Source organism: Falco naumanni, chromosome 2, assembly GCF_017639655.2.
Source record: "Falco naumanni isolate bFalNau1 chromosome 2, bFalNau1.pat, whole genome shotgun sequence".
NCBI classification, from domain to species: Eukaryota; Metazoa; Chordata; class Aves; order Falconiformes; family Falconidae; genus Falco; species Falco naumanni.
The window spans coordinates 103,689,919-103,711,762 of NC_054055.1; the positions used below are offsets into that span (position 1 = coordinate 103,689,919).

The following is a 21,844-nucleotide window of genomic DNA, read 5'->3' on the forward strand; positions in this document are numbered from 1 at the left end:
TGCTTGGAGCAAGCATGTTTGGAGTGTTATTCAGCTGTCAAAATAGGGTATTGCTGATGGGGATTCTTTTTCCATCCCTGTGCAAAAGGAGGAGCTCCAGTCTTGCTAGTTTTCTCCTGCATTGCTAATGTTGACTTTGGGGTTTTTTTTTAGCATTTCTGACTTCTTACTTGTTGGGATGTTTCAGAGCCCCTGATTCTTTCTTTTTTATTTAAAGGGAGGGAAGAAGACAGAGAAACAGGTAACTTCTTGTCCTTACAGAGTTTCTGAACAAAGTGTTCTCTGTTGTTATCCTGAAATAATTTCGTTGCTGACACATCATTATATATTTCTTTATTTAGTGATGATAAGGTAGTAGAAGAACAACCAGAGGAAGATGAAGATCTAACTGTTGTGGAAGATGAAGATGCTGATGACGATGATGATGATGGTGATGAAATTGAAGAAGAGACAGAGGAAGAGTACGAGGAGGCAACTGAAAGAACTACCAGTATTGCAACTACTACTACCACAACTACAGAGTCTGTGGAAGAGGTTGTCAGAGGTAAATTTGTGGGCATTTAGCTTGGGGCTGGAAAGCTGATCCTGCTGCTTTGCATGTTTGCCCTTTACAACAAAAAATGTTCCAAACAGCAAAATATTTTAAGTTGCAGCATTATTGTGCTTTGGCTTCTGTAATATGCATGTTGGATCCCCTCCCCTTTCCCATTACAAATATTCTTGGGAGGTGTCTATGAAGTGTGGTTGTGGATGATGTGGATGGAAGCAGAAGGGTTGGTTTAATTTTAAAGGAACATTAAATAAAATTTTACTGCCATGCGTGGCAAATAACGCTGGAAGAGTATGTGTGTGGGTTATCATGTGCATGTGCTGCAGAAGGATGGAGAGTGTCGGTTCAGAGCAGAAGGTAGCACTAGCTGGTTTGGTGTCTTCTATTAACAACAGTGATTAGTCATTTTGTGTGATTTCTGTTAGATACCTGTTTCCAGTATTTCTCCGTGAGCTAGTAATTCAGTAAAACTAGGTGAATTTAGAGATAATTATGTAGAGAAGTGATTTTAACTAATGAGTTGTATTGAACAGGGGAGGAGGAAATAGGAATGCATTGCCCAGAAAAGAAATCATGAAGGGAGAAAGAATTCTTAATTTCTAAAACGTGTTTTTCATGATATTTTGTAGCTATTAACATAACTGCATTTTAAGCTTTGAATTTTACCCTCGTCGATGGACACCATAGTAACATGCTTTTAAATACCACATTTCTCCTGTGATACATATTTGAATAAATTGTCCTTATATGTCTATTTTAATAAGTACAATTTGATACGGTGTAAATCTTAGTAAGATAGATGCTGTGTTTTCTACAGTGCTTACATCTTTCCCAGTAAGTGCTGGAGATTATGACAGAAAATGAGATTAAAGGCTACAGTTGAAAAGAAAGGAGTTGGGACTTGCAGGAGGCAGAGGAAAAATGGCAGGATTGGGGCAGTCATGGAACCAGACAGAAAATAACCACTCTGGCTCCTTTCCTCTCCCCTTGCTTTCCCACTCACCCCCTGCCTCTGGGGGTGCTTTGACTGAAGTGTCAGCAGAGTCTCCCATTTCACATGTGACTCTCTAGAACTGTTGTGCCAGCGTTTGGTGGAGCAGGTGTGGAGCAGAGGGCTGCCAGCCACGGTGCATCACACACGCTGGGGACAGAAGGATGCCCAGGGGATGCTTCGGATGCTACTTCATTTAGGTTTTTCTGTTAGGTCTACGTGCAGATAAGCTCGCTAATCAAAAGCGCTAATGCTTTGCTGAAATCATTTGCAAATGTTTCTTTCTAAGGCTGGCAATGCAGTCTTGTGCATTTCTGTCTTATATAACTGTGTTGAGTGCTTTGCTCAGTTATGGGAGAGCCATTCAGTGAGGAGGGGGCAGAAGGAGATTATGTTTAGATCTTTAAACCAATTAAATATATTTCCATATGTGCGCTTTCACCACCTGGGGATAAAACGCCCTGTTCTTGCTGGTAAATGAATACTGAGAGAGAATTTAAAAAAAAAAAAAATAAAAAAAATAAAAAAAGTAGTACACTTGACTTTAATGGGATTTTGGATGAGTGGAAATAAGGACAAATTAGGTAGAACGTGTTTCTTTTACTGAGGTTGACATTTCAAAGAGGTTAAGATGTTTAGCCTTCAGGAGAGTTGTGTGGAATAATATGAATGTAAAATACAAAAGAGATGAGGCAAACTATTGAAGCCACCTTTTAAAAATCCTTTAGAAATGTATATGCTTGTAGCTGATAATGAAATGCTATTGTGCTGTTTTTCCCCCAGTCTGAAATTTCCCACCTTGGCAGACTGAGTGAAATCAGTGTTTCTGCAAGGGAGGTGAGGGCAGTCTGTTGCCGATACAAGTTTTCATCACGGTTCTGCCACAGCCCTTTGGACTTTCTGACCTCAAGTCCTCCTGGGGCACAGGGGGTGCAGAGACAGTCCCTGAATGTGTGTAACTGGTGTCTGACAGAGCTGCACTATGCAAAATGCTTGCTTAGTTCTAAATGTAGAAGTGTCCAGATAACTTACGGCCTTGGCCCTTGCTTTTACTTCCCTTGCTGTACTTGAGAGGAAGCTTCCTACAGGGTCCCTGTGCTCCTGATCCAGCCAGCAGATCCAGCATAGGAACTTCTGTGGTGAGCATCTGCTGTTGTCCTGCTGTTGCAAACAGAAAAGTTTGTCACTGTCAGTGAATATGAAAGAGGCAGAGGTACCTTGTAGACAATGTATGTATTAAGAAGTGGTCCATTCTGTGGAGACACCTTGAAGGCCTCTCCAGATGGATTTAAGTGTCGGAGCTTCATTCTTAGGGACGTGAGCTCTGTTCAGGCTACTTTTTCCAAGCATTAGCCAGTGCAGCTCATACAATGTAGCCTAGGATGCTCTTCACAGACACTTTACAGCCGGTTTTATGTACACTTTGTGAAGCTGTAGCTAATATTATGTCATTAGCATGAAAGAGCACAGAGAGCGGGTTTGCCCAGTTTGAGAGGAGTTGCTTTTCACATGTGAAATCAACAAAGAACAACTGTTCTAAACACGTACAGTAGGATGTAATTGTGGGCTGGCACTGAGCGCTTTCTCTCCCAAATCAGTGAAATTATTGCCGTCAACCATAAATAATTGAAAAGCATAAGTGTAATGTTATACTTTAAAGGCACTTGAGCTATTGTAGAATCAATTTTTCAGGCAATTTTATTTCTATACATATTTCAATGAATCGTGATCAAAATAGCAATAGTAAATCCACTTGCAAACTTATTTTCAGTGAAAAGGAAGTTAGTCTTGCCTCAAGAATGAGAGAGGTCATTGGCGGGAGGACAATCTTTTCATTCAGTTTCTGCAGTAACCATATTTTTACAAGCTATAGTGTTTGTTAGAAAATGTGAATAAACTTTCCGTAGCATAAAATACTATGCCAGTATTCACTTTCCTAACTTTTGTGAGGGACCATCTTTACTCTCACGTCATATAGAGTAGAGCAGCAGACCCAGTTTAAATGTTCAGATATGCTCTTGCTGGGTTTTACATGTTAAATCCAGCAGGTTGTGTGTCTGAGGTTACAGGGATCCAGATGGTGAGATTACTGTCATCTACATTTTTCGCCTTCAGTCACTGGAAGATATTATCACCAAATTTGTGCTGAAGAAAGTGTGGCTCATTTATGAAGCCCTGCAGGGAGACTGTGGCTCTTGCCTTTTCTCTCTGCGAGGAGCAAGGGAGGTACTCTGCTGGCCAGGATTTAAGCAAGGGAGCAGTTTGATTTCTGCTGTCATCATTGCAGTGTCACGGGTTGCAGAGCTGCTCCTGAGGCATCCAGGCTCCAGGTGATTCATCCAGCATGTGACTGAAGCAAGCAGGAGCGCTGCTCCCTCCTCATGTGCAATTGTTTGTGATTTTGTTTCTGTTCTCCTTCAGCACAGTAGGTGACAGGAAAAATCAGTCTCTCTTGGCGTACAACAAAGACTAAGCAATTTCAGCTTAGTGCTTCCCGTCAACATAGCAGTCAATCGGGTCTCATTTAAAGGAGAGCAGCAGGGTCAGCGCAGCAGCCTGGCAGAAAACATTTGGCAGCTTTTTTGCATACCTATCAGCAGATGCGGGCAATTCAGCAGCATAAGCTTGACCTGCCTCATCTAGCGTATAATGTTGCCCTTTAGCAGTTGGTTTTGCTTTCCCTAATTCAGCTGGATTTCTTTAAACAGTTAGGAAAGAATTTAAGCAGTGCTGCTTGCCGTGACGTTTTAACTTGTGTTTACAATCTGGAGTTGCAAGGAAGAGGCCATATGCTGGTTTCCCAGCGAGAGAAAAGTAACCTAATGTTTGTATGGTAGCTCTTAGTTTTATTGATCCTAGCATAAGGTCTTTTTGCTGAAGATTTTTATGTCTAAAAGGCTTTAGATCCATTCAGTGACAGCTACCATCTACCCTAAGGCAAGGGAGGGTAACGCTGGTTGCTAGACCTATCAGCTGTAAATTTTGGAATAATATTAGTAGTATATGCTAGATTAATTGGGCTTTTCTCCACCTTCCATAGTTTTGCCTTGCTTTCTTCTTTGAAAGGTTATTATCTTTCCTTTGAAATAGTAGTTCCCTGTTCTTCATTTGCTTCAAGACTGTGCAGTGTGCTTTAGTTGGAAAGTGATGCTGTGTGATTGTATTCCATATTAAGAAAACATAGGTAGGTTGCTATATGATTAAGTATGCATTGTGGTAACTGCTGGTTTTTTGTTAGATCTTCATTAAGAATGATAATCTACTTAACATATGAACAGGAGCTGATAAATTTAACCTAATGGATTTGCATTAAAGTAACTGATAGCTTTTAATTAGACATTACAATTTAAAGCATAGCTATTCCACTGTAATACAATACTTAAAAATATGTTACAATTAGAAGAAATCTTTTTTTATGATCTAGTAATCTTGTTGATGGAAAAGCAGTCAGTATATTATTACTATTTTGGGTCAAGGGCAAAAGTACTGAAATACTAAATACAGTAATAGTTCTGTTTTATGTAAGGTTGGAGGATGGAGAGTGGTTTCATTTGAAAGATATGTTGCCAGAAGAAATCCCCCAAGAATCTGTTTCTCTACAGAAAATGTTATTTTACTATATTGAAGCAATAATTAGTTGAATATTTTGGTTTGCTGTGTAAAAAGACTGGAATGCACTTTCGGCCTAGTCCTCATATTCACTGTCTGGCCCTGTTAGCATAATCATGATGTTATGTGGAAATGATACCTTTTCTAAAATACACTTAAATTCATGAAATTTTTTTGACCTACATTTAAAATCAAACCAGGCTTTTTGTTTGGGTTCTGGCTGTCAGGAGTAACTCTATGGCACCTTGTTTAAAAATTTAGTTATGTTGTGCACAAATAAATAGAAAATGTATTTTCACATACTTGTTCCACTAAGAATTGTAAGGCTTTGTATTCTAGCCAAGTATACAATTAATTTTTTCTTGTATTCCAAATATTTCCCTCCAGTAACTAAAGAATAAACATTAGAGAGAGAAATTATATCTTAATTGCTGAGGACGGCAATTACAATTTTAGGGTATTTAACAGTTTTAGAAGAGCTGTTCTTCAGTTTTGCATTTAGAAGTCATCATTTTGCTCTTTTAACTTTCTCTGTAGGAAGTATCTTAGCAATTGTGTAGCTTGTACAAAACTTTATTCCGAGAGTATGTGCCAGCTTCACAGCTGTCTTCTCCTAATTCCAAAAACCTCTTCTGAAATTAGCTTTTGTCTTTGAAAACAGAAATTTGGCTGCCTGTTCTAACCATATATTCAGAATGAGGAAGTTCTGTTTCAATGAAATTATCTTTAAATATTCCCTTTTAATTCATTGAGCAAAACAGTATTGTGCCTTTTTGGAACGCCAACAGTATAACTAAAAGGAAAACCATGCATTTACTCTTGTCTAATATTTCTCAACAAGTTAAAAAATGGAGACCAATATAGATATGTGTGTATTAATATCCTCAAACTATAGTTCTCAGTTCCTGAAGACACAGAAGCCAAAATAACGACAGTTGCAATATTTTATATACTAGCGCATGATAAAGTGGAGCATATACTTCATGATATATATTCGAGAGGTTTATTCCTTTGACCTCTCTTGCATTAATAGATTACTCTGTTTTTAGTGAAATATGAACGGTAAAATATAAGATTGTGATTCCATATACTTAAGCAGCTAAGTGGTTTAGGTCCTTGTTTAAGACTTGTTTGGGTCCACTGTGATTATGATACGCAGGTTGAACTAACAGCAGCAACACAGACAAAGCAAACACGTACCAGTGCTGGTGAGTTGGTTCATGCCACCAGTATGATTTATTTGTATGTACTTGACAATATCAACGTGAAACTTGAAGGGCTGGTAGTATAGAAAAAGTCAGCAATACAATGTACTTTCCACTACTGTGGCTAAATTAAAGAACTTGTAGTATTTCTAAGCCAGCATGATGGTAACTTTCTACTGTATCATTAAGATAAAGAGGTTTTTCAGAAATGTAAACTAAATAGAGGACCCAGCAACTCCCAAGACAAGTCAGAGCTGGCAGTCTAACTCTTCCTGTTGGTCCTTTTTTTCCTTAAGTCTTTTCAAATTTAATTTCTGGTGTAAGGTTTGAGACTAACTGTGCCAGCATTTAAATGAGCTTAGTTCTCATGATCATGTAAATAAATTCAAATCCTGAAGAAAATACTGAGGAACCTTGATGTTTACAATGATAGAAATATGTAAATGTAGCTTTAATATTTCTTTTCCACATCAGAAGTTTAAATTTCAGTCTCCTCAACTGAAAATGTTGCTGTTCACAGAGTAAGTGTTAGTCCCATGTGAAAGAAGAAGCATGGAGTTGAGATTTTGGAATAAAGCAATTACAGTTTCACTTTGATTTAAAATAGTTTTTATTCAAGGAACAGAAAAGGAACAGTTTATATGGTAATGAAAAATTTTTAAAAACAGCTCAGAACCATATTTTATATTTCCCTCTGTAAAAACTGATCATTGCAAGTATCTAAAGTGTTGGCACATAAATTCTAATTAGCTCGACTTTGAGGATTTTGTTAAATGGGTGTTTGTGGAAGTACTTTGTGTAAAGCCCCTGTAAATCAATGTCCACATACTAGAAGACTGTGCATTAGTTCCTAGGGTGCTGAAGTCTGTGCTTTTCAAAGACAGAAGAACACAGACAGTGCTGGTGTTCAGTGTAACTGGTTAGTTTTCAGTGTGTCACTTTAACTATTAATTTAAAAGCAAAGCAAAAGGCTTTGCCACAGCACTGTCCTTCAGGGAATGATCTACCTGCTTGGTTAGAAATAGCTCCTTTGGCATCGAGAGGCTAGAATAAAGTATAACATGCCTGGAATGAGGAAAGTTGAATTGTACTTTCCCGATTATCTCAGAAATAATTTGCCATATCTAAGGTTTTAGAGAAGGAGGGTATTGGCAACTGTAATCTTTGATTCAGGGCACAGAGAAGATGAGAGAAATTTTACTATTGAAGAAGGATGGTTTGAAAACTGTAAGCATCTGAAAACAGAATTTAGACAGCTTATGAACCTGGGTTGTGGCAAAGGCTTGTCCTCTAGTATTACCCAGTTTCATGGAGCCAAAGGCAAAAATGCATCTTCAGAGGGGGGAGAGTGCACAAGTTCCTCAAAGCAAAGCTCACCAATAATGCTGTACTTGATAAAAATTATTTGTGGTATCAAGTAAAATTGAATTACACAGTGGCAAAAAGTAACTCATCTTTTAATCAGTTTTCAGCAACAGGATTTATGTATAAAGCAAAGACAGCTTTTAATTGTTTGATTAATCATTTAGCATTGTATACTGCCTGCCTTTTGCTAATACCTGTGAAAATACCATAGCTCATCCATCATAACGCATTATTTGCTACACTGTAGCCATGTATGGGGAAATGGTATTTGGATTGATAGCCCAACAAAACCTGTTGAATTTCCCATCTCTGCACGTCCTTTCCCCATCCTCTCAGAAGAGGTGGTACAGCTGAGGATCAAATGCAGTGGCTTTTTTCTGTAAGGACAAGTGATGAGGATATGGAGAGAGGCACAGGGGGAGCAACGCACTAACAGGAGCTATGGGACCATTTCCTAGGCATGGAAACTGGTTTAAAAATGTACTTTTACCCCAAAGCAGGGATGAAGCAATGGTACTCTCAGCACCCCACACAGAGACCAGGCGGTGGTGGATGGTGGTGGTGACACTGGGAAAGGGGTGACAGCACTGAGAAGTTTCCTAGACTGGACCAGCAACACACTTCCCTCAAAGGGAGCAACTGTGAAACAGTAATCCGAAGTGTTTTTCCCCTCTCTTGCTTAATCTTCATTTAGGTCATAAACTGTTCGCAGTAGACCATTTCTGTCTGCAGTGAAGTAATGATCATTTAGGTCTCCCCAACAGCAGTATGGTTGGCTGTACAGGCTGGAGGGAAGGATGTCCCTCCACTGCCCTGCACTGTCACCACCGGCCTGATGGGAGATGACAGATCAGGCAGGAGGCAGGTCTCTGGCCACAACGCTGGGCTGCAGAGCTTCAGGTTTGCTCTTTTTAATATGTTGCCCTGTGGTTTTCCTGAATGCTTGTTCAAGTGTATCTTCATGTGTATGTATGACTTTGGTTTCCAAAGAGCCAATTCCTTGTTATCATTAGCATCAGTTATTTGATGGACAATTAGCTTTGCTTTTGCACATGCAAAAAAAAAAAAAAATCTCTGCTGCTATTTCTGGAGAGAGGTAACTATGGGAAATTTCATAAATATGCGAACCTGTCCCATCCCGATAGCGCTTAACAGTGCAAAAAAATAAGTCAGATGTTACAACAGAAATAGCATTTTGAGGGAAACCTAGAAGGAGCTTACTGTGTGGGTAGAGGTCAGCCTGTAGTCAACATTAACTAAGGAAGACTGAGTTGTTGAGGTCTTTGTGTCTTTTGAAATGACACTTCCTGTCAGCAAAATTTCTCTTGATTATACCTGTCTCTCTAACGTAAAGAGTCACTATTCATCTCTAATTGACATTTGGCAGCTCTTCCAAGGCTGTGCAGAGTTGGATTTGTGTGGAGATTTGACTGTATACGTGGATGGCAGGGCTGGATTTGTTTTTAAAATAAATAGAAGTGCTTGTATACTAAATGTGGTCTATAATTAATCGTATGGTAGTATACAGTTAATTGTAATTAATGTGTTGTACAATTAAATATACTTGTTTTTTCTCTAAAGTTAAAAAAAAAAAACAGCTGGTGTTCCTTTGGCCCTAATTGCTTCCCCCAGAACTGTGACATTTGTAGCACATCCCTGATGGTTGCGTATGCTTGGATCTGTTCCTCCCAGATCAAATGTATGCTCCCTAAAATTGATTCTTGACTTTATTTATGGATCCGATAGGTGAATGTTAAACCCATGTAAAATTATACCTGTATTATATATTTAAGGAAATGTGGGTATATACTGACTGCCAATGACAAGTGGAATAAAACCTATTTATAATTAGCGGTGCTCCCGGGGAGAGTGAAGTGATGGATCAGGAGAGACTCTGAAAAACAGGATTCTTTGTAGCCAACATCTGAGAGCCGATGAGCATGCGGGGGATTCTCAGTGCTAATGCACTGATATTTCTTCATACCTTTCAACCCTTAGGGATCTGCCTTCCACAAAATTCAAATATATGCAGAGAATTTAGAAGCCTGTCGTTGAACATACCGGTTTGTCTGCCGATGGAGTGCGTGGGATGAAAGCAAATGAGGGGTGTATTGGTGTTTAATATTATGTAGATTTGAAATGACTTATGCAGCACATTGAAAGATAAAACTGTTTTTGTCTGTTTGGAACATTATTGGTAAAGGGCTATACATTTACGTGTGTAATTGGCTGAACTCCAAATTGCAGGCAGAATTTGCTTTGTCTTCCTTTAATTTTTGTGGTTTGGTTCTTCCCTCAGGTTTTCATGTGTTGCAGGATGTAGGCAGAGACTGTGGCAGCTCACAGTGAACACAAACACAAACCATTTAAATTTTTTCCCTATATATTGACCGGGGATGAGATTTCCTCCCATGGATGGGTTAAAACTATGGCAGTAATTTCATATGTGTGAGCCCTTGAACTATGAATTAGAAACTCTGTGCTGGGCAGCTTGCAAGGGGGAATTTCTTCAGCAGTGACTATATAAGTAGGTGTCTGAAGATAATTGTTTTCTTCTATAACTCATATTTCAGTTTTGTTTTTTCTTTTGTATAAGATGGGAAACCACCTCAGTTTGGGCAGGGAGGAGGTAGTATATAGCTAAAAAAACAAAACAAAACCAAAAAACAAAACAATAAGAGAAAATGTGTCTCTTTCTGCTTTCAGATGTTGCCCTTCTGGACAGGTACTGAGTAGTCTGCTTGGGCAGGAATCTGCCTGGGGCCATTGGCAGACCCCGCAGACGGTCAGTGTTTGTACCCCTCTGGCCTGGAGGCAGATGAAACCTCACACTTGTTCCACTGCCACCACACTGGAGCTTGTTTCGGGGCAACACCCCGCAGTGTGTGCAGATAAAGTAGCTAAAACCACAGAAGTACAGGCAGGCTAAGGAGACTTAGTGGCATGAATCTGTCAGCTCAAAATTTACCTTTGTTGTCTCCGGGGTGGTTTTCCAGGGAAGGGTTTCCCGTTCCCTGAAACACCTCCTTGGTGCACCTCCTTCCTCCCTTGCGTGTGTGGATGTTGAGAGGCACCTAATTAGGAAACCGAGACGCTACCATTTACATGCTAAATGTGGTTCCTCCGGGTCTCCTGTGACTAGAGGTGTGCTCTGAGCAAGCCGAGACTGGTCCCTGCCGCGCGATGATCTCCCGCTGGTACTTTGACGTGGCCGAAGGAAAGTGTGCGCCCTTCTTTTACGGCGGCTGCGGCGGGAACCGGAACAACTTTGACTCAGAGGAGTACTGCATGGCGGTCTGTGGCAGCGTCAGTAAGTGCCCCTCCACGCCTCCCTGGCTCCCACCGCGTGGCAGCGAGCCTGGGCTCACACTAACCCCCGGCCGCGGTCTGTCCGACACCTCTGCTCACCGCTTCGATCCTCATTAGCCTCTTGCTAACCCAGCATGGTAGTGGGTGACTGCGTGGTGCTGTAGATGGGGAGTCTGCAAGTAGGTAGCTGAAAGCCTAACACTTCCTTAGATGAGGCCTTCGCACTCACCTTCTCTTAATTTTCTGTCGAAGCGTACTGACATGTTTGTGTGTGTCTGTGTCTGCACCTACAATGCATGTGCAGGAAAAAACACAAACCTTAGGGAAACCTCAGGTAAGTTTAAAAATAGCTCATAGTGTTTACAGTGGTTTTTCATGTATTATTTCTGACCTTTTTTAATCAAAGCAATATAAGCTCATTAGAAGAACAGAATTTTTATTTCCAGGTATTTTTTCTGTTTGTTTGATTGGTTTTAGTTTGAGTGAATACTTTGTGTGTGTTTGCAAAGAAAAGGGGAGAAATGACAATCAGGTTTTTCAGGTTTCCCTAAGGGCTGTGATACACATGGATGTAAATCAGCTCCCACTTAGAACGAACCATATATTTTAACGATCATTTTCCCTGAAGAAACAGTGTTTGCACTGTGATTTTTGGTTTGAGAAGGAAGGCTTACTCCATTACAGAGTATTGAAGCTGATAAATCAGATGCTGGATTTATCAGCTGGGTTTGAGCTCAGGAGGAGCCTCATGTATGCTCCCTTCCCATCTGCCTTGCCAGCACGTACTCTTGGGGGAAAGTATTAGCTGCCATTTACATCTGACATGTTAAAGAGTGAGTACATATCTGACTGCCCTGACTGCTCACAGAGCATGGAGGAGCAGAACAGAAGCAGCACACTAAGGCTCCTTTTAGTAAAATATTTTCCAGGCGGCACCTAAAAATGTTTGCAGTAAGAGAAAGGCTTAAAAATACACGCAAATGCAGGCAGAGCCCTCATAAGGTGTGCTATGTGTGTCATGGAACAGAGGAGCTGACCCGTATTTGATTGGAGCAGGAGCAAATGCAGTTGTGGAGGCAGGATTGCTGCTCTGGTGCTCCAGCTGCATTTAATCTCTGCATCTTTTCAAGCTGTTCATGGCAAAACGCCATGGAGGGATGCGGAGAAAGTCTACCACAAGGCAGGCGAGAAGGATACCTCATGGACAGTGATCACCTTCTGCAATAAAACAGAAGATGTAGTGAAGAGAGAACAACTATGCAATAGAATGAAATTTTGAACCATTGCATTGCTGTGTTAGGCAAGATGTCTCCAGAGATGCAAAATGTGGTTTGTCTCTGCATGCCCTATGACAGGCAAGAAAAACTGGGACTTTGTAACAAGTTAAACTAGGACAGCAGTAGGAAAAGAAAAAGGTGGTTTTAAAGAAGAAATATTTAAGCAGTGAAATATAGAAGGTATGTGATACTGATGAGCAGTTGATATTGTAGACATGGAAGGAGGAAGGAAAAGTAAACTGAAGACGAATGGCTTATGCAGATTAGAGGCATAGGAAAAACACTGCAGAGAGAGGTATGTTGAGTGGTAAGCCTAGAAAAGCCACTTGAGCGCTTGCACATTTAGTTTCAGGTAGCCAAGATGAGGCTGTGTTCATTCCTTACTATTATGGCCAATAGAGAATTTGTAAAGGATGATTACCTTTTTCAGTCACATGTGGGTGAGTATCACGCATAAGTGGTTATTTGATCCCAGGCAAGATGGTGACCATCAAAACTAGTAATGGCAAACAGGTGAAAAACTGAACTTTTTACTACTTTGCATCTAAGTAGCCTCAGCAAGGGAAAATGACACAACTCAACATTCTTTACCTGCATAGAACTTTGGATACTGCAGGCATTTGTCTTGGTCCATACAAGGCAAATGAAGGTCGTCTACCTCTGAAAGTACACCTCTTGTGAGAGAACCTGTTTATTTCCCCAGAAATAAATTAAAAAAAAGCGGGGGGGGGGGGGGGGGGGGGGCACTTCATCCTTATTTCATGTCCAACAAAGTAGGATTAAATGAAGAATAGCTGTTGGCCTTTTGTGCTGAGCATCTTATTTAATGGTCAGTATAAGAGTTTCTAAAAGCTGCATACTCTGGTTCTTGTTGGAAGAAGTCAGCCTTTTCACATACCTGGTAGGAACTGAGGATTATTACTGCCTTTGTCAGTGTTACTAAAAAAATTTTAATATTTTTCTGAAGGCTGGACAACAGCATGAATAAGGACTTGTAGTAGATCTTGACTTTTGAAGGATTGCAGTTTTGTTAAACATCCCGTTTTTACAGCTTGCTTTTGGCTCCTGCCCTTGAAGCTGAGCCATATGGATGTGTTTCTTTGTCCCAATTCTGCAATGGGCCTATGTGCAGACTCAAAGATCTCCAAAGATCGTGTATCTTGCATACAGAGCTGTAGTTACTCACTCAGTACTTCAAATCCGGAGTGTTTCATTTCTGGCTTTCATAGTGCTGCAAAATTATTACACAGAGGGAATGGTATTGCTGACTAAAAGAGCAGTCACATCACAAAACAGACTTGATGAGGATTATCCTTACACAGTAAAATCTGGAGGGATGAGATTCTGATTTGTTACTTCAGTAATGCAGTGGTTTTGCCTTTCATATACAGGTTGTAGATGAAAGCATATATAAGAGCAATACAGTTGAGTTTTCTGTATTATACTTCCAATCAACCTAGTGACCTTTTTGCAGGAAATCTTCTGCTACAAAGGGTGACCTCGGCCGGGATCTTGGAAAAGAATATTATGGATTGAATGAAATTTGGAAATCAGATTGTCTGTCGTCTTCAGACTTGTCTCTTGGCAGCCAAAGTTGTTCAGCTCATGCTGTTTGTGAGAATAAATGATCTTCTCTTTTAAGACTGGCTATTCTCTCACAGCATGTGGAATTAGAAATGAAATAAGAAATAACGTCGACATTTGCTATATATGATATTCATTAGGTACATTCAGATATAATACATAGTCCAACAAGCCCGGGAGATTCCTCTATCTTGTAGAAGCTGGGTTTGGTTTGGTATTTTTTCCTAGGTTCAGTTCAATAAAACAATGCCAAGAACGTTACCATTTCTGTCCTTTCCATAGACACCTTGGTTTACTTTGGGATTCCCAATTTTCAGTCTAATTTTTTCTTTAAGGAAACTAAAGTTAGGTTGAGCTGCTTGGCTTCATTTGCACAGCTGGCCATGAGGAAAAGTAGAGTTGATCTTTTAAAATAGATAACCCAGAGGGCTTTTACCTGCCTTTTTGTTGGGTGGGGTTTTTTGGGTTTGTTTTTTTTTTCCTTCAGTAGTTTCTCAAAGGTTTGAGTCCTTAGGGTACACTTTCCACACTACTTTAGTTACGTAGTTAGTTCCTGTATTTTTATGCTATTTCAGTGTGTTCTATACTCTGAGCTATACACCTGTTATTTCTGTTAATAAAATAACTTTGTTTTTCTCTTGTTTCATCTGCTGTTTCAGTATCACCATGCTGTTTCTCCTTATTGTTCCATCATTTTGCTGAATAGAAATGGTAATGAAAAATATTTAAAGTGCTGAATACATTATGTTCTAGCACTTAAGTGAGATCTTGGTTTTGATACCCTTCTAATGTTGCTGAATTAGTTGCTTGGCTTTTTTTACCTGGCTGTAGTGCAGATACCACCCTCACCTGAATCCCACAGAAAAAAAGAAAAACTGGAGAAGAGTTTCCATCTAGGCCACCCCTGTTTTGTCCTGTCTTCACCCCTGCCCCTTCACCCTTAACTTAGTCTTTCTGTTTAATCTTCTTTGCACCTTCCCCCTCTTTTGCTGATTGACTGGATACCAAGCAAAAATGAATTCCAAATCAAATATAATAAATGCAGTTTATTATATTACACTATAAAGGAAAAATAGCATGCAGTATGATAAAAGGTAACAATACTAGTTATTATGCACAATAGGATAAAAGACCAATAGGAACAAAGCATCAGATCATTACTGCAAAGTGTTACAGAGACTAAGAAAAGGATACATCGCCAATTAAGACCTTATCCAGGCCCACACTTTGGCTGGGAAGCCTCATTGCAGCTGGCACCATGCTTCTTGGTAACTGGGAAAATTCCTATGTGGCGTGTCCACCCGTAGGTGAGGCTTCTGGCCCAGTCCCAGATCTTGCTCGCCTTTATACTCAGTGAGAAAACAAAATAGTTTACACAGTGTATGCATTTTAAGTTTAGGCTAAGTGCAGGCATGCAATATCTCATGATTCACAAGGTTCACGCATGCCAGGGACATTGGCCAGATGCCCAAGTGTGGTGGAGTTACCATCATGCCACAGCTGCACAAAATATTTATTGTCTGAATGTTCCTGCTCATATCTTGCTTGTTCAGGGGGCTCAAGACAAACACCACCTGCTTATTAAGGTTGTCCTTGTGCTCCCTGAGCTCACCGTCCAAGTTAAGGGATCCCTAATTAAAGACAAAGGCTTTTTCCTAAGTAGTAATCAATTTAATAAACTGTCACCATACCCCTGCACCCTGCCATGGTTATTTACTTCATTCTTTATTCTTTTTCTCTCCAATATGAGTTATCTCAAATAGCTCATGTTATTGTTGCTCACTTGTGTCCTATAAAAAAACAGTGAGCCTCTCTTAGGCAGGAGACAAGATGGATGCTAAAAGCACATCTTTCCTTTGTCTAGCTGTGGTTTGCTTTGCAGGACAAATTAGTTTTTACGGACAGCAGTTGGGTTTCTCTTGAATAGTGGGCAAAGGATGAAAGGGTGCAATATGAGTTTGGTTTTCTCATAATACATTGAAATTGGACTGAACCAAAACCTGAGGATGTTCTGTTGTCACAAGTACTTGTATACTACGAATACTGAAAGTATGAATACTGAATACTAATACCTGAACACATTGTCTACAGAAAAGAAAAAAAACCCAAGATTTTTTATTCTGCTTCCTTTCTGAAGTCTCTTTGCCTTGATCTGAAAAAGTGGGTCTGTCCTGTCATGCAGGGCGTTAGACTCTTTTTGCTATCCACAAATCTGATCGATGCTGTGAGGTGTGACAAAAATGATTTGTCTATTAGGTAGGAGCTAACTGTCGAATTTTTTCATTCATCATCCAGCTACATGGGAATTGCTATATAATTGTCCTAGAAGTAGAAAGCTTCAAGGATCTTGTTACCAATTCCTTCAGCGTGCCAGACCACATACTTGCTCTCTGTTGATTTTTAATAAGGGTGTTCAATACTGTCTACAGTTTCTATTCAATATAGGGACTCAAACTTCTACTGTGTGACTGGCCATAATGGCTCCTTGGAAGTCATTAGGTTCTATCAGGCAGTTAATTCAGATTTAATGACCTCAGAATGGTTATGTATTGACAAGAATAAGCAGAAGATGATAAATTGCCATTATCGAAAGAATGATTTCTGTCTTATTGTGATACTGAAGAATAATCTATTGTACAGGTTTTTTCACTCTCTTAATTGTTGCTTGTTAAACATCCTTAAATCTATAGAAAATATATTTATTTTTTTAACAAGAACTATTTTGAAATTATGTTAATGTTCAAGTCTTAATTTGGGGACAAAAGGAGCTTCAAAGCTGGGAAAATTCATTGTCTGAAATGGGCTTTATCTGTCAGCTGTGGTATAGAAGACGGCTCTCCCCGCAGCTCCTGCAGCTGCAGTGTGACCTGTTCAGGGCAGAGTGGAATTCATGCTGCCGTGTTTTCGTTTGTTCTGCATCTAAACCAGGAGTCAACTCTACTCTGGTGGCACAGTCAGTTTTTGAAAACTCTGACATATAATTAAAATGTCTTTTATAAGATAGGGGGGCTATCATCGCACTGAACTCCTGCAGCTAACAACAGATGTAGCCAACAGGATTCAGTGGTGTCAGTTGCCTCCTTCCTTACATAAAGCCTGGAAACCTAGTTGTAAGGTTAAATGTTAACATGCATTGTTTTATTTTTTTATCATTTTAGAGCACAATCACAGATTTCTGGGTGATTTTAGAACAGTATTTCTTCTCTAGACTAAATGTTGTAAACTTACAGACTTGCTAGATCTTTTGGTGATGTTTAAGTGACATACTTTATTTCAATTTCAAATGGAACATACGAAAAGGAACATACTAAAAGCTACAATTTCATAATATATGTGGGATTTCACACCCTCTTAAATACAGATTAAAATATTGTGGACAAGACCAGTATGGGGGACCCACTCTTACTGCTTTTTATAGAGGCTGACTTCAGCTTGCATGCAGATCAGTATCCCTCTGTCGCTGATAACTGATGAGATGGCTCTTAATGTATTTCCAGGTCATGCTTTTCAGTGAGGGGGAAATTCATGTCATAGAGCTTTTTGCAGTATCTAGTTTAATTTCTGTTCGGAGTTCCTGCCAATAGCAGTATGTACTTTTTTAATACTCTGATTGTCAGTGATTTCCTTTATCCATTTGTTCCTTGTTTGGGATCTTGGTACCAGCCTAGGTAGCTTGAAGTGAAATGTTTTGGCAGCTAAACTTGCATGCCAACTTCCAGAGCATGTCTAAGGCATTAAAAACCTGTAGTGCGTTCTAAGCAGAATGGTAAAGTATACTCAGTTTTTAGTTAGGTAGCACATTTTAATCATTTGTTTCATTTAACAGGTGATTGCTTGTTTTATCTGTACAATTTCAGAGACTCTGTGAGCTTCAGGTCAAGTAGGAGGCTCAAAGATGGAAGTCAGGCCATGTCTAGAGCAGGTTCACCTGGACTGGGTGATACTGCCCTTTCACTGCTTGTGAGCTTTATGGGGGGGTTGGCAGCCATCTGCCTATAAAAGCAGCAGGGCTTGCAAGTTGCTTCATGCCAGGAATGCTTTTTGTTTGGTTTTTTTTGACAGTGCCTTTAGTGCTGGAAAATATTAATCACAGCAACTAGCTACAATACTAATCTGTCACAGTACTACAGGAGATAGCACGAGGCTTCTGTATTTTAAATTCTAACACTTTAAATTCTAAAAATCTGCCTTTGTAAGTAGTGATGTTGCAAGAAAGCATTTCATGTAATAAGTACAAAATCTTTTATTTGAATTCATAAAAAACTCAAGTTGTTATACAAATTCACTAAGCCAGTCACACTGGGACAACCTGTTGCTTCATCACAAAGGCTCTTTATATTCAGTTGTCTTACTGCTTCCCAAATTAGCAGTAAAGGGGACATTACCTCTCAAGACTTTACTTGATAAATGTGTCCCTCTCCCACCATCTCCAGCATGAATTGCCCGTATCTGCTGAATTTTATTTTCTCTGGCATGAAAAGTGGGTGAATTTTGCATCTTGGTGAAGCTGAGGCCAAATTTGAATAGCGTAGATGAAATCTTAAGAAAAACACACTTATGCAGTTCTTCACTTATTGTGAGTGCTTAGCACTTACCATTCAGTGCCTAGGAGAAGTGACAGGATGAGTTCTAGTATCATCTATTTAAATTTTTTATTTTGACTATTGCCCTTAGTGGATGCAAGTGACTAATTTCTGTTTCCACAGTTTCTTCATCAATACAAATTCACACTTACATTTCACCCTTGAACCACACCTGGAGCTAGTGTTGGACTGGGACTTTTCATAAGCAACTGAGTGCAGTTTAGGATTCAAAAGGAAAATTATACAAATGTTTTCATATACAAGATTTTGACCATTGATAATTTCAAGCACTGTAAATTTTATTAATGTATTGTGTTACAGTAGACACTGTTTTTGCTGTAATTTGTTTTGTTGGATCTAATCACAGTTCTCTTTGGGGGGGGGGGGGGTTGTTTTGTTTTATTGGGGTTTTTTATTTTGTTATTGGTTTGGTTTGATTTTCCCTCTGTGGAACTTGATAACTCTTGTTTACCATCTTGGGAGAAGGCATGCTCAAGAGAATACTTCTGTCTTGTATTTATTTTCATTTGATGTAAAAAGTAAAGAATTTAATGGGGTTTTTCCCTCATAAATATTTAAACTTATGGTGACAAATCCAAAGAGAATGAACTTGAAGCAGAGTATTGCAAAGATGCTTGAGAAAAGTTTGTTTTGGGGACCTCCTCCCAAGCATACAATGAATAAAAGAACTCCAAGGGGATTGATCTGAGCAATTAAAGGCTGAGGGGAGTGTCAAATGGACGGATATGAGCAAGGCAAAATTGCATTTGTTGGGGCTGGTGAGATGGAGGTTGCACTGATGGAGATGCAGTGAAAGCATGATTGCCAATTTCTAGCTATGCATGGTCAGGAAGTTCTTACACAGAAGAATTCTTATATGAGAAAATCTAACTTAAATGTAGTTTAGATGCCAAGTATCAACTTCAGTTAAGGCAATAGATAAGGAATAATATGAGTATGGTATGTGGGGTTTTTTGCTTACCAAGAAGTCTCTGTGAGGGATTTACTAAGCTGCCTGTTGTTTTGATGCCATACCAACTATTTAAATTACAGCCTATCAAAGGAAGATAGGATCAGTCTTTGCAAGTAAAGTTGAAGAAGGAATGTAACTTCTAAACATGTGATTTCTCTATGTCAGTACACTTAATTATATTTTCAGACCAAGGTTGCTACACTGACCTGTAATTATTCTTTGACTGTTAATGCAAGTTATGAAATATTACAGAAACTGAATGCAATCTTTTATGACAAAGTATTTGAGCCTTGATGGGTAATAAAGTCAATGAGATAACCCAACTATTAAGAAAGGAAAGACCATCCCTCTGGAACACTGGGTTCTCTTTCATCTGTTAAGTCTCTTCACATCACCTGTGCCTGGAATCTCATTCAGTTAAACTAGTAGACATTTTTAAACAACATGCTTTTTAATCCACTTTAGGAGCATTCATCTAGTTTAACAAAATTTTGGAAGCTAAGAGACTGAACATGGAAGGTGGAGACGCCAAGCCTCAGAACTGTTGCTGTTTCAGATGTGATCCCTGAGTGTACCACCATTACTGTACAGGGGACTTTTTTTCTTTAAGTCAGTACCAACATGCATGTATTTTTTCTGACAGAAGGCCGTACTTGTCTTTATAGGCTCTGTTAGTCCATGTTTTGGACTCTTCAGCCACAAGCAGCCAAGTAAATGTCCCAGGAGCGGTAGGTAGGCTGAGTCCTTAGGGCTGGCTTTGCGCAGGCGCAGCCAGCTCTGACATGCGCTGGGCATGGACCGGTGCCAGCAGCAAGCTGGGAGGGAGAAAACAGCCATTTTACCCCTTATTTTCACACCTGTTCACTGGCTGGATTTCAGAAGGAGATGCCAAAGCAGGATGTTTTCAAGGATGTTTGGGGGCCAATCAGCATATCTGTGCATAAGTTGTTCAAATACTTAATTGCACTTATTACTGAAAGTGGGTGGCTTATTTCTGGTCTGGATTTCCAGACTTATTTCTGCCTAGCTTTGTTCTCCAACCACCAGACCTCAGTTGCTTCTTTCCGATAAAGCTGTTGTCAGAAATCTTTTCCCAGTAGAGATTTTCTAAATCAAATTAGTAGTCCGCTGCCTGGCGGATGAGTGTAACTGATGGGGCTTCTTAACCATTCTTCATTAGCATTGCCTTTTTTAGCGTTAGCTTGAAAGAGCAGGTTGTGGTCAGCTGTGAGTGTGCTCCTCACAGCCTTTCCCATGCTCCTGGGCACAGCCTGGCCATCAAAGGCATCCAGATCCGCCTTGTCGCTGCTTTGATTGGGTTTTGTGCAGCTTTAGAGGGGACTCGGTGCTCTTACATCCTCAGCACCAGGCACTCTTACCTGTTCAGAAACACACCAGCAAGCATCCTGGTAGAAGCAGGCATGTTGTTTGAAAATCTGGGTTGTAAAGGCCGCACATGTGAGATGGGAGCTTTTGAAAATCAGACCTTGAATGTGCAGGTGGCTTAACTGATCTCGGTGCAAATGCTGGTGACCTTTTTCCCTGTTCAATAAATTAAAGGTTAAATTTGCATAATTTGTTGGTAGTTATTTAGATCAGCACTTCTTTCCACTCACATTTGTACAGACTTTAGTTTAAAAAAAAAAAAAATAACCTGTAAAAGATGGAGAAGGATGTCAAATGTGCTAGAGCTGCCCCCCATTTCGTCTTCCCATACTAAACCCTGCTGTGTCCTGCAGAGGCAGTGAGAGGAAGGGGTAGGCAGAGGGGAATCCTCTTCTCACAGAGCCTGATAAAACTGTGGAACACATTGCCAGACCATATCATCAAGTTTTGGGGAATAAGAAAAAAAAAAAAAAAAAGAAAAAGAAAAGCAATTAGTCATGGAAGGAAAATCCAGCAAGGTTAGTTAAACAGTGTGGTACTCACTGCTTTTGGCTGGGGGTGTTTGGTGAGCCCCTGTCGGGAAAGGGGAGCCTGGAAGGGATGGCCTTTGCTCAGGCTGCCACTCGTAAATTCCTTCCTGGTTTGAAATAAAATTTTCTTTTTCTAAATGGGACTGAAATGTACTACGCTTAACTGCAGCTTCAGGAAAGATGAAGATGAAATTAATTGGTCCATGAGAGATTAAAAGGCAAAGATATTTAGGAATGCTTCTGAACATTACAGAAATGTTTTCAGTCAGTCCGAGCTTTGGGTGATTTGTTTTGGGGATTTGTTTACGCTGGCTGTAGCCTTTCCAGCAGCCACCACCCCAGCACAAACCACATTAACATTGAAGACAGGTTGTTGTCATTAAGAGTTTAAAAAGAAAGAGAATTTTTATGCTTTCGTAACAGTATCACAGACTTTAAATTGCCTGAAGTTGTGAGAGTAAGCACTGAAAATACTGAGTAGC

At 39.8% G+C, this 21,844-nt stretch overlaps 1 protein-coding gene across 4 annotated transcripts in view; it reads left to right on the forward strand.

The window, feature by feature from the left end:
* The window catches only part of LOC121083016 (amyloid beta precursor protein), a 229,415-nt gene that overhangs the window by 133,019 nt on the left and 74,552 nt on the right, over positions 1-21,844 (forward strand). For 2 of the 4 annotated variants that reach the window (XM_040582851.1, XM_040582852.1), the window contains exons 6-7: positions 342-544; positions 10,863-11,030. In XM_040582851.1, coding sequence (XP_040438785.1) covers positions 342-544; positions 10,863-11,030 — 371 coding nt within the window. The remainder of the gene's footprint in view (positions 1-341; positions 545-10,862; positions 11,031-21,844) is intronic. The other 2 variants (XM_040582854.1, XM_040582855.1) reach the window with 1 other exon arrangement.